We start from the raw sequence: 18036 nt of genomic DNA on the forward strand, positions 1-18036 counted from the left end.
GTGCTAAAATACTGAAACCATGTTTATTATGGTAACATGCTTTAAAATACATTTTATACACAACACAATATTTTCTTGGTTACCCTAGCACTGCCTCTTCTGATAGAGTCAATTCATCCAAACAGCATATTTCCTCACATTTTCTATAGTGAGCCTTCATCCTATCAGAACTTGTTCAGCAAGAGCTTTCTAGAAGCCTCCACATCATGGTTACATGTCACCCAAAACTTCCTTGCTTTGTGTCTTGTGCTACAAAATGCCTTTGTGTTTCTTCAGTACTTATAATAAATTAGCTGTAAAATTGAGCGTTAATTAACAATCAGTAGTGGGCATTAAAGATTAAATTTAAACTTAGTGGGCTTAATTAATGGCACAGATTAATGGTGTGCTTTCAGATGTTCTGCCGAGTTGTTTCCATTTTATGAAAAATACCCAGGCGCACACCATTAATCAGTCAAGCTGAGAAAGGCTGAGAGATCAAATAACACAGGCCATTGTATACAAATAATCACTTTGAGAAAGTGGGTATTGCTTACATAGATCTGTTAAAAGTGCTTATCTTCACTTGTACCATTGTACAATAGAATTCTTTGTCTCTTTAATCTGCTCGGAGAATCCACAAGTATTAACTGAGGATATGTGCTTATACTGTAGAGCTATAGTCTTCAGTGCTAAAAATGGTACTGTGGAGAATAAGTGACAGCCACTGACATTAAACAGCTTATTTTTACTGAGCCTCCTTGTTGCAAACAGGTGCTCTAAACACCCAACCACAAATAAGAATTTTATTGTAATGTCCAGCTTATGATGAATTCTGTTGACTGCAGTTTGGTTCTTTGTGTCCACTTCGATATATACAAATGGAAATGCTGTACCAAGTTACTGAAAAATTTTCCTCTAAATATAACAAAACACATTTTAGTTGACAGGTAACTGAACGTTTACCCAAATATGTAAACACTTTTATTTTGTCTGTGCAAAAGGGCCATAAATCCTTTTGGCTTTTATTGCAGGCAGTTCTGTGAAAGTTTTTATTGTGGTTTCATTAATGTTCTATTGATCATGAGTTTGGTCCGATTTTAACGTACTTTGTCCCAAGCACAGAAATAGTGACTCGGTTTTTCTGAAAACATTCTGTTTTTAGTGAAAACAGACATGCTTTCGAACAATCTGCTTTTTGAAAGGAAAAAAAAAGAATATATGGGACATAAGTTTCTTTGGCAGATCAACTAATGAAGAAATTGCTTTTTAAAAGTGAAATTTTTTTCTTTTCTTTCATTTCTGGTCAGACTTTTAGCAATTACAGGTAAGTTAAGGTGAAAAGAAAAATAATTTTTGTATTGTACTAAATATACAGCTATAAATCAAAACATGTGGTCAGATGATTACAGTGTGTCCAAGCTGGAAGACAGTGAAGTTGGATGCACGAAGTGCTGCTGGATGTAATTCCCATTTTGACCCACCATTTTCAAGAAAAATATTGATTTACCAGATGTTATTGATTTTTAATTGTTGAAAAACAATGAGGGAGACTTGTTGACCTTCACAGATATTTAAATCCACACAGGAGGCAATTATTAAAACATTTTCTTTAGTAGGTCTCATGGCTCCCTTGGTGAAAATGAGTCGACAGGACAGCACTGCATGCCTGTCAAGAAGGTAAGACCTAAATTTTTTGGTCATTCAGACTCCACACTGGCTCTGCAAAATTTCCATTGAAGTCCATGATAGTGGTCTGGGGTTGATGTCTGATTTTTGATTAAACTATCGGGGAGTGCTTCAGATTACAAATTTTTTAAATATACAACTTGTAAAATTAAGACTCCAAAATGGTATATTATTTACAAGCTATGCTGTATTTTTGACTACACTGTACAGAACAGTAATTCTACAAGTGTGTCCTAGTAAAAAACACTTACCTGCAAGTGTTTCCTAGCAAAGCACACTAAACCTCCGTGAAAACAGTAGACCATTAAAAAGTTTTCGATGGTGCTGAGCCTCAGTCACACAGTATTTTTTGGAAGAATACACCACCATGTGATTGTGTATTACAGTATTTTTATTCTGTACAATCTAGATTTCAGATTTTATCCCTTTGTTGAGTACAGTGTACTTAGTCCATCAACACACTATATCTGGTAAAGTCAGCCCAAAGCTGATTTGATGTGCTACCGTCTTTAATCTTATCGTCATTGCTTGCAACTTGTTTTAGTCTACCCACATTTCTAATATTGTAACCTGACATCACTGTTCATTGCTTTTTAGATATATGACCTGCTTGTTAAATTCCATTTCAGCACAGTTTGTAATTTTTTTTATGTATGCATTTTTTGCTGATTGATATTTTTTATATTTGTTTGCATTTAATACTGTGCCATGTTCTGCACATACACTGTGTGATCAAACATATCCAGACACCTGGCTGAAAATAACTTACAAGTTCGTGGTGCCCTCCATCGGTAATTGCTGGGATTCAATATGGTGTTGGCCCAGCCTTAGCCTTGACAACAGCTTCCACTCTCGCAGGCATACATTCAGTCAGGTGCTGGAAGGTTTCTTGGGGAATGGCAGCCCATTCTTCACGGAGTGCTGCACTGATGAGAGGTATCAATGTCAGTCAGTGAGGCCTGGCATGAAGTCGACATTTCGAAACATCCCAAAGATGTTCTATAGGACTCGGGTCAGGACTCTGTGCAGGCCAGTCCATTACAGGAATGTTATTGTTGTGTAACCACTCTGCATAGGCTGTGCATTATGAACAGGTGCTCGATCATGTTGAAAGATGCAATCACCATCCCTGAATTGCTCTTCAACACTGGGAAACAAGAAGGTGCTTAAAACATCAATGTAGGCCTGTGCTATGATAGTGCCACGCAAAACAAGAAGGGGAGCAAGCCCCCTCCATGAAAAAAACGACCACACCATAACAGCACCGCCTCCAAATTTTAATGTTGGCACTACAGATGCTGGCAGATGACATTCACTGGGCATTCACCATACCCACGCCCTGCCATTGGATCGCCACATTGTGTACCATGATTCGTCACTCCATACAGCGTTTTTCCACTGTTCAGTTGTCCAATGTTTACGCTCTTTACACCAAGTTAGGCGCCGTTTGCCATTTACTGGCGTAATGTGTGGCTTATGAGCAGCTGCTCGACCATGAAATCCAAGTTTTCTCACCTCCCCCCTAACTGTCATAGTACTTGCAGTGGATACTGATGCAGTTTGGAATTCCTGTGTGATGGTCTGGATAGATGTCTGCCTATTACGCATTACGACCCTCTTCAACTGTCGGCAGTGTCTGTCAGTCAACAGACGAGGTTGTCCTGTACACCTTCTACTTTCCACTTCACTATCACATCAGAAACAGAGGACATAAGAATGTTTAGGAGTGCGGAAGTCTCGCGTACGGACATATGACACAAGTGACACCCAGTCACCTGACCACGTTCGAAGTCCATGACTTCCACAGGGCGCCCCATTCTGCTCTCTCACGATATCTGATGACTACTGAGGTGACTGATATGGAGTACCTGGCAGTAGGTGACAGCATAAAGAACCTAATATGAAAAACGTATGTGTCTGGGGGTGTCCAGATACTTTTGATCACATAGTGTAAGTGTCATTGTTGACAAGAACATGTCGTGAAAAAAATTCTAGTACTATGGCAGAAAAAAATTTGAGTTCCAAGAAGTCAAAATATAATACACAGTAAAAATATTCATTTACAGAACATGTTGGCGATGTGAAAAAAAATTTATCAAGATTGATGGTTGCAATAAGATGACATGCACCTGTGGGGCTCTAATGTGCTACATTTGCCGCAAACCTGTAAAAGATTACACACATTTCAATGGAGAAGGCGGTACAGAGTACCATAAGTAAGTATATCCTGTCAGTTTGAATTCCTTCTCATAAAAGGGGGAAAATACCTGTGTAGTTTATTAAATGACTTACACATATGTATGAATTATTTTTTAGTATTTTTTATATAGATTCATATTGCATGTATGTTCTGTCAACAACCTTTCTTGGGTGGCTTCTGTAATTCCAGCTTTTCAGTACTTCCTAATAGACCGTCTTCTATCTTCCATTCTCACACTATCAGAGATATTAACTACTCTCCAATATCCTTGACATCCATTTGTTGTATGATCCTAGAATATATTGTGGAGTCAAATGTAATGAGATATCCCGAACAGAATGACCTTCTATATGCGAACCAGCATGGATTCCGAAAACATTGATCACATGAAACCAAACACGTGCTTTTCTCATATGACATCCTGTAAACCGTATATCAAAGCAGTCAAGCAGATACAGTATTTCTTCACTTTTGAAAAGCATTTGACTCGTTATCTCACATATGCTTATAAACGATAGTACAGTCATTTGGGTTATTAAGTGAAATTTGTGGCTTGATTGGTTAATTGGTGGGGAGGATGCAGCCAGCATGATACGAGGGCTATTCAGAAAGTGGGGATTTTGACATTAAGAAAAAATTAAGTACAACATATATATGTTATTATATACATCTGAAAGAGCGATTGACATACTACTTTCCACATAGTCACCAGATACATTGAGGCACTTATCGTAGCCGTGGACAAGCTTTGAAAGACCTTCGTCGTAAAATTCTGCCACCTGAGACTTCAGCCAGTGTGTCACGACCACCAGGAGTTCGGCGTTGTCATCAAAACACTGCGTTGCAAGCCAGTTCTTCATCTTGAAAAACAAATGGAAGTTGCTTGGTTCAAGATTGGGGCTGTAGGGCAAATGAGGGAAAATTTCCCTTTTGAATGAATTAAGGAGTTCTTTAGTGCGGTTTGCTGTGTGAGGTTGGGCTTTGTCATGTAAAAACAAAATTTTGGACGTCAGCTTTCTCGGCATTTGTTTCGAATTGCTGTTCTGAGGCTGTGCAAAGTTTGACAGTACCAGGCAGAATTTATGGTTGCTCCACATTCGAGAAAATCATTAAGAATCACACCTTGCCTATCTCAAAGCACTGTCACCATCAACTTCCTTGTTGAGGAGGTTTTCAAACATCTTCTCGGTGTTTGTTTTTTTTGGGGGGGGGGGGGGCTGTAATTTTGTCTTGCAGTTGACGTGTTTCACCCAACTCTCGTCACCTGTTAAGACTCGATCCACTAATGAATCACCATGTTTGTTGTAGGCCTCCAGAAATGTCAACATTGCCCCCATTTGCTGTTCTTTATGGTGTTCTGTAAGCATATTGCGCACCCATCATGCACAAAATTTGTGGTAGCGTAGCTTTCGAGTGACAATTTCAAACAACAAAGTCCATGAAACTTGTGGAAAAGAAAGCAACAGCTCTGTTATTGTGAAGCGATGGTTTTCACGAATCGTTTCATCAACTTTAGCGACAAGATTGACAGTCACAATGCTCGGGCATCCACTCTTTTCTTCTTCATGAACGTTGATTCAGCCAATTTCAAACCGAATGCCTCATTTCCATACGGTACATTCACTCATTATGTTTTTTCCGTACACTTCGCATAGTTTATGATAAATTTCTGTGTGTTTTAGGTTTTTTGCCAACAAAAACCATATCACATATTGCACCTCACAACTGGCAGTATTTTTGATTGCAGTGCACATTTCAAATTCAAATATCGAAAAAACCAGTTGCGCAGGGACTTTCCCGCTGTCACGGATGGATGCCTACTGAGCTGCTGAGCATGCACATACCAAAATATACGCGATCGGCACGCGCCTAGAGGCATCAGATGGAAACTTTCCCTACTTTCTGAATAGCCCTCGCATTTTGGATGCAGAGTCCTTGACCGATATAGAATAACTTCAGGTGTGTCCCAGGGACGTGTGTTGTGACACTTTCAGTTCATGTTTTACATTAATGACCTTGCAGACAATATTAAAAGTAAGCTCGGAGACAATATTAATAGTAACCTAAGACCTTTCATCTACATCTACATTTATACTCCGCAAGCCACCCAACGGTGTGTGGCGGAGGGCACTTTACGTGCCACTGTCATTACCTCCGTTTCCTGTTCCAGTCGCGTATGGTTCGCGGGAAGAACGACTGTCTGAAAGCCTCCGTGCGCGCTCTAATCTATCTAATTTTACATTCGTGATCTCCTCGGGAGGTATAAGTAGGGGGAAGCAATATATTCGATACCTCATCCAGAAACGCACCCTCTCGAAACCTGGCGAGCAAGCTACACCGCGATGCAGAGCGCCTCTCTTGCAGAGTCTGCCACTTGAGTTTATTAAACATCTCCGTAACGCTATCACGGTTACCAAATACCCCTGTGACGAAACGCGCCGCTCTTCTTTGGATCTTCTCTATCTCCTCCGTCAACCCGATCTGGTACGGATCCCACACTGATGAGCAATACTCAAGTATAGGTCGAACGAGTGTTTTGTAAGCCACCTCCTTTGTTGATGGACTACATTTTCTAAGCACTCTCCCAATGAATCTCAACCTGGTACCCGCCTTACCAACATTTAATTTTATATGATCATTCCACTTCAAATCGTTCCGTAGGCATACTCCCAGATATTTTACGGAAGTAACTGCTACCAGTGTTTGTTCCGCTATCATATAATCATACAATAAAGGATCCTTCTTTCTATGTATTCGCAATACATTACATTTGTCTATGTTAAGGGACAGTTGCCACTCCCTGCACCAAGTGCCTATCCGCTGCAGATCTTCCTACATTTCGCTACAATTTTCTAATGCTGCAACTTCTCTGTATATTACAGCATCATCCGCAAAAAGCCGCATGGAACTTCCGACACTACCTACTAGGTCATTTATATATATTGTGAAAAGCAATGGTCCCATAACACTCCCCTGTGGCACGCCAGAGGTTACCTTAACGTCTGTAGACGTCTCTCCATTGATAACAACATGCTGTGTTCTGTTTGCTAAAAACTCTTCAATCCAGCCACACAGCTGGTCTGATATTCCGTAGGCTCTTACTTTGTTTACCAGGCGACAGTGCGGAACTGTATCGAACGCCTTCCGGAAGTCAAGAAAAATAGCATCTACCTGGGAGGCTGTATCTAATATTTTCTGGGTCTCATGAACAAATAAAGCGAGTTGGGTCTCAGACGATCGCTGTTTCCGGAATCCATGTTGATTCCTACATAGTAGATTCTGGGTTTCCAAAAACGACATGATACGCGAGCAAAAAACATGTTCTAAAATTCTACAACAGATCGACGTCAGAGATATAGGTCTATAGTTTTGCGCATCTGCTAGACGACCCTTCTTGAAGACTGGGACTACCTGTGCTCTTTTCCAATCATTTGGAACCCTCCGTTCCTCTAGAGACTTGTGGTACACGGCTGATAGAAGGGGGGCAAGTACTCTGTGTAGAATCGAATTGGTATCCTGTCAGGTCCAGTGGACTTTCCTCTGCTGAGTGATTCCAGTTGCTTTTCTATTCCTTGGACACTTATTTCGATGTCAGCCATTTTTTCGTTTGTGCGAGGATTTAGAGAAGGAACTGCAGTGCAGTCTATCTCTGTGAAACAGCTTTGGAAAAAGGTGTTTAGTATTTCAGATTTACGCATGTCATCCTCTGTTTCAATGCCATCATCATCCCGGAGTGTCTGGATATGCTGTTTCGAGCCACTTACTGATTTAACGTAAGACCAGAACTTCCTAGGATTTTCTGTCAAGTCGGTACATAGAATTTTACTTTCGAATTCACTGAACGCTTCACGCATAGCCCTCCTTACGCCAACTTTGACATCGTTTAGCTTCTGTTTGTCTGAGAGGTTTTGGCTGCGTTTAAACTTGGAGTGAAGCTCTCTTTGCTTTCGCAGTAGTTTCCTAACTTTGTTGTTGTACCACGGTGGGTTTTTCCCGTCCCTCACAGTTTTACTCGTCACGTACCTGTCTAAAACGCATTTTACGATTGCCTTGAACTTTTTCCAGAAACACTCAACATTGTCAGTGTCGGAACAGAAATTTTCGTTTTGATCTGTTAGGTAGTCTGAAATCTGCCTTCTATTACTCTTGCTAAACAGATAAACCTTCCTCCCTTTTTTTATATTCCTATTAACTTCCATATTCAGGGATGCTGCAACTGCCTTATGATCACTGATTCCCTATTCGGCACATACAAGAGTCGAAAAGTTCAGGTCTGTTTGTTATCAGTAGGTCCAAGATGTTATCTCCACGAGTCGGTTCCCTGTTTAATTGCTCGAGGTAATTTTCGGATAGTGCACTTTGTATAATGTCACTCGATGCTCTGTACCTACCACCCGTCCTAAACATCTGAGTGTCCCAGTCTATATCTGGTAAATTGAAATCTCCACCTAAGACTATAACATGCTGAGAAAATTTATGTGAAATGTATTCCAAATTTTCTCTCAGTTGTTTTGCCACTAATGCTGCTGAGTCGGGAGGTCGGTAAAAGGAGCCAATTATTAACCTATCTCGGTTGTTGAGTGTAACCTCCACCCATAATAATTCACAGGAACTATCCACTTCTACTTCACTACAGGATAAACTACTACTAACAGCAACAAACATGCCACCACCGGTTGCATGCAATCTATCCTTTCTAAATACCATCTGTAACTTTGTAAAAATTATGGCAGAATTTATCTCTGGCTTCAGCCAGCTTTCTGTACCTATAACGATTTCAGCTTCGGTGCTTTCTATCAGTGCTTGAAGTTCCGGTACTTTACCAACGCAGCTTCGACAGTTGACAATTACAATACCGATTGCTGCTTGGTCCCCGCATGTCCTGACTTTGCCCCGCACCCGTTGAGGCTGTTGCCCTTTCTGTACTTGCCCAAGGCCATCTAACCTAAAACCTGTTTCACAGGTGATAACAGCTATATATAATGAAGTACTGTCTGAGAAAAGCAGCAGTAATATTCAGTTGGATCCTGATAAGATTTCAGGGTGGTGCAAAGATTTGGCAACTGGCTTTAAATATTCAAAAACGTAAAATTTTACACTTCACAGATTGAAAACAGATGTAGTTTTCTCTGACTAATATATCAGTTACTAATAACAAAAGGCCATTCAGATTGAGCATCAGTATACAATATCACTAAGTCACAGTTGTAATTGGTCAGTTCATTCAAATATACGGGTGTGACAATTTGTAGAGATAAGAAATGGAACAATCACATAGGCTCAGTCGTAGGAAGAGCAGGTGGCAGATGTTGGTTCAGTGGGAGACTACTAGAGAAAAGCAATCAGTCTGCAAAGGAAATTGCATCCAAAGCACTCGTGCAACCCACCTTCGAATGTTGCTCAAGTTTGTGGGGTTCATGCTGAATAGGACTTACTGGAAAGAACAGTGCAAATGGTCACAGATTTGTTTGACCCATGGGAGTGCATTTGTTGAAGAATCTAAACTGGAAAACTCTGGAAGACAGACACAAACTATCCCATGGAAGCCTTTCTAGTAAGTTTCAATAACCAACTTGTTGTGAATCTTGGATTATACTACAACCTCCTGCATGTTGTTCCAGTAGGGATCATGAAGAAAAGATCAGGCATTTAAGCAATCATTCCTCCTGCACTCCATATGTGAATGGAATGGGGAAAAAGCCCTAATAACTGGTGCAGTGGGAAATACCCTCTACCATGTACTTCACAGTGATTTTGCAGTGTGTGGCTGTAGACATTATTTTTGTTTCCACATTTTGCTTAATTGGGTTGCAACAGATGCCCAACGATGCTGTAAGACAGTGGCTGCAATGTACAAGGGGTACGCAAAAGAAAACAAACTTTTTTAACTTATAGTTTCATATTTTAAGCACAAACCTTCAATTCCTTTCAAAGTGCTCTCCACTTGCACTAATACACTTGCATAATCTTACATTCCATTTTTGAAAACCTTGCTTAAATTCATCTTTTGTGTACTTCACACTGCCTTCATTGACTTTTTTATTCTTCACCCCATCAAAATCAGCAAAAATTTTCCTTTCTTGTCTCTTCCCATTCTAGGAAACAAAACAAGTCACTTGGGGCAAGGTCAGGTGAGTATGGGAGGGTTTGATTTCGCATGATGTACTTTCTTGGTGCGAGGCGAACCCGAAGATTCCTCCACTAATTTGATTATTGCCTTGACTCAGGATCCTAAGCAACATCACCTGTGATAATTTTTGAAAAAAAAAGTTTGGATCCTTTTGGTATCTTTCTTTCAAAGCACAACCCGCTTCCAGATGACCTTGTTTTTGTTCAGCAGTCAGCAGTCGTGGCACAAATTTGGCAGCCACCTTTTCATTTCCAAATCTTCTGACACAATTTGCTACACTGAACTAAGTCACACTCAACAGTGCCACAATCTCTTAAATGGTCAATCATCAATCTTCGTTGATGATTGCATGAATGCTTTCAACATTTTCAGGTTTCGGGCCATGGAAGGCTGACCAGAATGAGGTTTGTCGTCAACTGACATTTCACCGTTTTTGAAACGGGAAAATCACTATAGCACTTGTAGCACTTGAGATTTCTCCATAGCATTGTCCTTGTATGCTGTTTTTAACATTTCAAGAATTTTTGTCTCAACTTTTTCATAGCAAAAAGCATAATTTCCCTACTGCATGCACTTCATGAAAATCAGCCATTGTAAAAATGATGGTCGTACAGAACAGTTGTCACTATAAACACTGCTGAAACTAGTCCTTGACCACCTTTGGTGACTGCAGTTGGCTTGCTGATCCTAGAATGTTTGCTCTATGTGCTCCTAGTGACAAAACACAGTACTAAAAAAGCTCTGACCCCATGAACCATGAACCTTGCCGTTGGTGGGGAGGCTTGCGTGCCTCAGCGATACAGATGGCTGTGCCGTAGGTGCAACCACAATGAAGGGGTATCTGTTGAGAGGCCAGACAAACGTGTGGTTCCTCAAGAGGGGCAGCAGCCTTTTCAGTAGTTGCAGCGGCAACAGTCTGGGTGATTGACTGATCTGGCCTTGTAAACCTAACCAAAACGGCCTTGCTGTGCTGGTACTGCGAACGGCCGAAAGCAAGGGGAAACTACAGACGTAATTTTTCCCGAGGGCATGCAGCTTTACTGTATGGTTAAATGATGATGGCGTCCTCTTGGGTAAAATGTTCCGGAGGTAAAATAGTCCCCCATTCGGATCTCTGGGCGGGGACTACTCAAGAGGACTACTGGCTAAACAAATTATTCGTATTGATAACCTTGCAATGAGGGAGATATCTGTATGGCAAAGGGGGGCAAAAATCGTCGCCAATCAGGACAGTGAAAAATGTTTTGCTCTCATATAGGTCCTACACAGCACAGCTGTTGGTGTACCTGTGTGCTGTTACATGTAACTATATACACAGTCGGATGAGGAACAGTAACACCCTGTATAGGGGAGACCTTGAGCAGTGAGCAAGCATATAAATGCATGAACAAAATAACTCGGTTTACAAACTTAATTTGTTGTTTAGTTTTCTGTAACATTGCTCAAATTCTCTGAACAGCATGCAAATTAATCAAATGTAATGTATAAAAAAATCTACTCACCAAGCGGCAGCAGTGGAACACACACACACACACACACACACACACACACACACACACAAGGGTTTAACTTTTACAAGCTTTCAGAGCCGGTAGCTCCTTTGTCTGGCAGAAGAGTTGAAGGGGAAGAAAGAGTGGTGAAGGGAAAGGACTGGTGAGAGTTAGGGAAAGTGGTACAGTTCAGAAAAAGCCACCCAGAACCTCGGGTCAGGGGAGACTTACCGAATGGGCTGAGAAGGAAAAGAATCATTAAAATACAAATTAATGAGTATTTGTACCCAACAGAAGGATTTCTATCGAATCCTGTAAAACAGGAAAATGAAGTTTCATTTTTATAGTGGCAGCAAACAAAAGGATTCAGCAGTATGAGATAGGTCTGCTTGTTGCTGAGAAATGCTAGTGTAAATATATTTTAAGCTTAAAGGCTTATTGAATACAATCGTAGTAGAAAGTAGGCCCTGTCATAGTGACAGAGAGATCATTATGGAACAAGCTGTGGAAAAAAAGTGCCAAATATTGCTTGACATATGGCCTTGCGGAGTTACTACTTAGTATATTTGTTCAATAACAATTTAGTATAGTTGCCAGTGAGGAGAACTATCCTTTACCTGAAGCTGCAAAGTTTATCCAGTTTGATACATTGCCACATCTGCAGCAGAAACAGAATGCTAGATTAGCTGCAGTGGCCGTATTCTTAATCATTAGTTAAATCCCAAATGTTTGTCCATTTGCACAGGTGTTCAGGGTATGTTTAAAAATACTGATGTGGGGTCCTCTACTTCTTGTAGCTCAGTGTTAAATGTGTCATGTAGCATGTCTACAATTTGATGACTGCTAATGCAGTTCAGTATTATGTCACTATGTTATGGACAGCTGTGAAAGAAACAGGAATGGAGAGAATGAGGCCTGGCACTGGCACATAGCCTACTTCTCCAAAATAAAGCCATGGACTTCATTTGACAGACAAATTGTCATGGATAGTGCCATGTGCCTTGGCTCAATGAAATATTTCAGAGACGATATTAGTGTAAAGTTTGGTGATAATAAGCTGTTAATCTTTGAACCATGCCAGTGTAATTATGGTAGACTTAATTGCCGATGCAATCTTGGTTATGCTGGAATCTACAAGTTTCAACCAATACAGAGTATCTGTTAATGAATACAAAGTGTTTCTTCTCTAACTAACTTCATATATTATCTCCCAAGACACAGTGACTTCTAATATACAAATTTTACAATATATGGAACATTAATTGAATGAACATCTGAAGTTCATTTATAAGACTGATATTATCTCAAATTCTCTCTTCTGTCTTGCCTGGACGTTATACTGTATGTTATGTCACATGCTTTTACTTGGTGGTACACTGTGCTGCTCCAGCCTGGGGTGTCAACTCCAGGAGAATATGCAAACCCTGTGCAAGTACTCACTTGTGGTCGTACTGCAATGGACATGACTGCCTTGTGAAGACTCACTGCGTCACTTCGGACACTCGCCACATGCGAAACACTTAACAAAAACCTCCAAATAAATTAACTAATAGACTGTTATATCATTAAATGATCATGGCCACAATTCGTCAGCTGGCTGGAGATAGTGCTACACATCACTCAGCCGGAGTGATATGTGGCACCGCACTTGGTGTTATAATATTCTTTATTTTGAGCAGTTTATCACCACCAAAAATTCACTCAAAGCTTATACATTTTCAAATGTTATGAAATGTATAGCTATACTACTCTTGTAAAAAATGTACATGAATGTTGTCCCAAAGCTTCGAGCACAGAAAGTGTACAGTAGCATACTGAACAGTTTTCAAGCAATGCTGTATGGAGTAGTTGATGACATCATATTGGAAGAAACAATATGGTGCATACTAATTAAAGAATTAACTGTGAGAAAGCTTTGCTTTGGACAGTAGGAACTACAGTATGAAATAACTAAAAGCATGAATTGCTACTCACCACATTGAGGAGACTTTAATTTGCAGACAGGCACAAGAAGAAGACTGCTGTACACTTAAGCTTTCAGCCAAAGACCCGCTTCTGAATTAGAACAAACACACACACACACACACACACACACAAACACACACAGACTGTGGACTGCATCAGCAGGGGGAGGTGCTGTGCTGCTTGTGGGAGCGTGTGGGCACATGATGGGGACAGGGATGCTAGGTGCAGTCATGATGTTGGGGGGGGGGGGGGGGGGGTGCAAGTGCAAAAGAGGAAAAAGACTGGTGGGTGCATTTGGTGGAATAGAAAGTTGTGCCGTACTGGAGTGAGAGAGCAAGTAAGAGGATAAATGGGTAAAGGACAAGGACTAGTAAAGGTCGAGGCCAGGTGGAGCTATGGGAATGAAGGATGTTTTACAGGGAGAGTTCCCATCTGTGCAGTTCAGAAAAGCTGGTGTTGGTAGAAAGGAGCCAGGTGCTGCAGGCTGTGAAGCAGTCATTGAAGTGAAGCATATTGTGTTGGGCAGCATGATCAGCAACTGGGTGGTCCAGCTATATTTTGGCCACATTTGTCAGTGATCATTCAACTGGACAGACACCTTGTGGGTTGTCATGATCACATGGAAAGCAGCACATTGGTTACAACTTAGTTTGTAGATCATCTGGCTGGTTTCACCGGTAGCCCTGCCTTTGATGGGATAGAAGATGCCTGTGATCGGATTGAAGTAGGTGGTGGTGGGATGATGTATGGGACAACTTCAGCATCTGGGTCCATCGCAGGGGTACGAGCCACGAGACAAGGAATTGGCTGCCGGAGTGGAGTAGCGATGGACAGGGATGCTGCGTAATTTCAGTGTGCTGCAGAATGCCACTGTGGGAGTGGTGGGAAGGATGTGGGTAACAAGTTGCACTAGGTTGATATTGTGTTTTGTGATTTCCAAAGCCAATTACAAACAAGAATTTCTTAGCTATGTTTGGGTTGTCTTAAAAAGAATTTAACTGATTTTATGCATTGATTAGTTGCTATGGATGAGGCAATGGTTCACTACTTCATGTCGGAAACGAGACGGTGATGAAAGTAGTGACAGTAGGCAGGCACCAAAACGGCAAAGTCAGTATGATATGCCCAAACAGTTACAATCACTTTTTTTTCTTTAAGTCAAAAGGGATTCTTCTTGTATAGATTATCTTATAAAGGTTAAACCATTAAATGTAGAATATTGTGGGGTCGAGCACAATGCATCTGCCAACAAAGGTGCTTTGGCAGTAGGTAAGTTGTGAGGAATTTGAGTCTGTGCTGTGACATATAACATTAGCACAGCATGTGGAATAGCTTTGCACTGAATTTATGTGATGTTAGCCGAGTGGTCAGCACACCTGACTGCCATGCAGTGGGCCCGGGTTTGATTCCCAGCCAGATAAGAGACAGGGACTGTGTGTTGTCATCATCATCATCATCATCATCATCAACAACAACATGCAAGTCAGTCAGTGTGGCATCAACTGAAAGGACTTGCAACTTGGCAACCAAACTACCCCAGAGGGAGACTCTAGACCATCAGTGCCATAGTCATTTCATTTGATGTGATATTAATTCTAGTGGTAATGATGGGTTCATAAAAAAATGCACTGTTAATATTGCAGTCTGCGATGATATCATTTGACTATGTCAATGGTTCCCTGATGTGAAATTTGAAAAATTGGAGAAGTTGCTGAGGATGAAATTAATCCCAAATGCCTTCCCAAACTCAGAATTAGTGACTGATTATTCTTCTTGTGGTCACATTAATTATTCTATCTCTGGCTTTTTATTTTCCAAAAGAGGAAATGATTAATGACCTTTCATGAAGCCATATTCTGTTTTGCAATGTTATCTGCACACCAGAACTTTGCTTCCTTAATCAACGTTCAAAACTTTAGTAACTAGTACTCATCTTTCCAGAAGTGGGCACTGGAATTGTTAAATCATCTCCTTCCCATCCAAATTTAAGCACAGTTGAACTCACTTGAGATGCAGTGAAAGGAAATTGATGAGAGAAGAGTATTGCATTTATATTGAATGATGCAATTAAAATGTAGGAGGAAAATTCCATACAATATGTAAAGTAGACGATATTACAATCATGTTGACAAATACAGAGATCTTCCAGTGGAACAAATTACTGATACAAGAAGCTTTATCAGCTGTGGCACTGATAAGAGTGGAATAGTCCCATGTGACAGGTGCCACTTAATACACTAATATTGTTTAAGTGGGCAATAATGGGGAGGGGGGGGGGGTCACCTTCCCCCATGTGTGCAGTTCGCCTTATGCTGCTGCTTTCATTCCCTGATATTCAGCTGTTAACACCCTAGCTACGCACATCATTGAAATACTGACCTGTTAACCCACATCTAAAGAGATATGTGGCTAGAGTCCAATGATGAGGTTATAGCAGTGTTGGATGGGTATTTGGCTGAATCGTGTATTGGAATGGAATCCAGTCATTGGGACAACACTGGACATCATTACATTGTTGTGAAAGGAGACTACCTCAAAAAATAAAACTATTTTCATGCATAAAACAGAGTTTCATTCCTACATCAAGAAACTTCTATATTACCATATCCGGAAAAAACTCTACATGAATTTCAACCTTATGCTAACATGCTGGGCAATGCATTCTGTAGCAAGTTGAGGAGATAAATTTTTTTGATACCATCCATTATGAGTTTATAGGATTCAGTTAATGTTTTTATCTATATGTGTTCTAAATGTCTGATCTGCTTGTATAACAGTTTCATGCACTCATTTAGGCAAATGTTCTGTTGGTCCCCGATCTTCATCTCATAAAATACAAGAACGCACAAAGCAAAGTTTTCAGCATTCAAAGTCAGAAACTGCATGTTTTCCCTCTCTTAAATTAACTGGTGACAGGAAGCATGTTCAGCCAAAATTTAAAGTAAAATAAGTTTGCCAAATCAGGGAGCAGCAGATCCTGTATGACTGGATAAATGCTAGTAAAGAGGCTTTTCGAATATTTGGCATAGAAATGGAGACTCTGGTCTTACTTAGCACCGTGGTCTAGCATATGCCTAAACTGTGTCTTCTGAAAATACCTTACAGGTAGAAATCACAATACAGTTTTCAGTACTAACCATCACACAGATGCAGAAATGACAAATATGGAAATAAGTAAATCACTAGATAGAGGAACAGCTATTGACCTAGTTGGGTGCCTGTTAGATGCTATAATGAAACAAAAGTATGTTTTGACCACTATATTTATTGTTGTGATTACCAGTATCAACTACATTGTAATAAACAGATCACCTTCAGATCAAAAGCTAGTGTTGTAAATCAGTTAATCTGAGAGGCAGGGGATAGAATATTAAATTACAACACTAGATGCATATGTTGAATATGAAGAAAAATGCCTCCCAGCAACAACAATAGTTGACTGTAACAATGAAATTTGCAACAAAATTGGAAGTAACTGATCGTCGTTCTGATCTATAAGAGGCGGCAGGACCAACACACAGAAACAGAAACCTACCTCACTGGTACCAGAGTTGTGGGTTTCAGACCAAAGACATATGATGCAGCTCTCCATGCTTGTGTATCTTGTGTAAGCCTTTTCATCCCCTTACAACTGCTGCAGCTGAGGTCCATTTGAACTTACTTGCTATAGTCAAGCCTTGGTACCTCTCTGCAATTTGCGCTCCTCATAATTCCCTCTGTTACAAACAGATGATTATTTGATGCCTAAGAATGTGCTCCCCCCCTCCATGAACCATGGACCTTGCCGCTGGTGGGGAGGCTTGCGTGCCTCAGCGATACATATGGCCGTACCGTAGGTGCAACCACAACGAAGGGGTATCTGTTGAGAGGGCAGACAAATGTGTGGTTCCTGAAGAGGGGCAGCAGCCTTTTCAGAAGTTGCAGGGGCAACAGTCTGGATTATTGACTGACCTGGCCTTGTAACAATAACCAAAACGGCCTTGCTGTGCTGGTACTGCGAACGGCTGAAATCAAGGGGAAACTACAGCTGTAATTTTTCCCGAGGGCATGCAGCTTTACTGTATGGTTAAATGATGATGGTGTCCTCTTGGGTAAAATATTCCGGAGGTAAAATAGTCCCCCATTCGGATCTCTGGGCGGGGACTACTCAAGAGGACGTTATCAGGAGAAAGAAAACTGGCGTTCTACGGATTGGAGCGTGGAATGTCAGATCCCTTAATCGAGCAGGTAGGTTAGAAAATTTAAAAAGGAAAATGGATAGGCTAAAGTTAGATATAGTGGGAATTATTGAAGTTCAGTGGCAGGAGGAACAAGACTTTTGGTCAGGTGAATACAGGGTTATAAATACAAAATCAAATAGGGGTAATGCAGGAGTAGGTTTAATAATGAATTAAAAAATAGAAGTGCGGGTAAGCTACTACAGACAGCATAGTGAACGCATTATTGTGGCCAAGATAGACACAAAGCCCACACCTACTACAGTAGTAAAGTTTATATGCCAACTAGCTCTGAAGATGATGAAGAAATTGATGAAATGTATGATGAGATAAAAGAAATTGTTGAGATAGTGAAGGGAGACTAAA

General features: G+C 40.7%; 1 protein-coding gene across 1 annotated transcript in view; it reads left to right on the forward strand.

Annotated features, from left to right (window-relative positions):
* The window catches only part of LOC126248088 (uncharacterized), a 237304-nt gene that overhangs the window by 186221 nt on the left and 33047 nt on the right, over positions 1–18036 (forward strand). Inside the window, exon 8 of the mRNA XM_049948752.1 lies at positions 3735–3884. Coding sequence (XP_049804709.1) covers positions 3735–3884 — 150 coding nt within the window. The remainder of the gene's footprint in view (positions 1–3734; positions 3885–18036) is intronic.

The sequence above is a fragment of the Schistocerca nitens genome, chromosome 1 (genome assembly GCF_023898315.1).
Source record: "Schistocerca nitens isolate TAMUIC-IGC-003100 chromosome 1, iqSchNite1.1, whole genome shotgun sequence".
Classification (NCBI taxonomy): domain Eukaryota; kingdom Metazoa; phylum Arthropoda; class Insecta; order Orthoptera; family Acrididae; genus Schistocerca; species Schistocerca nitens.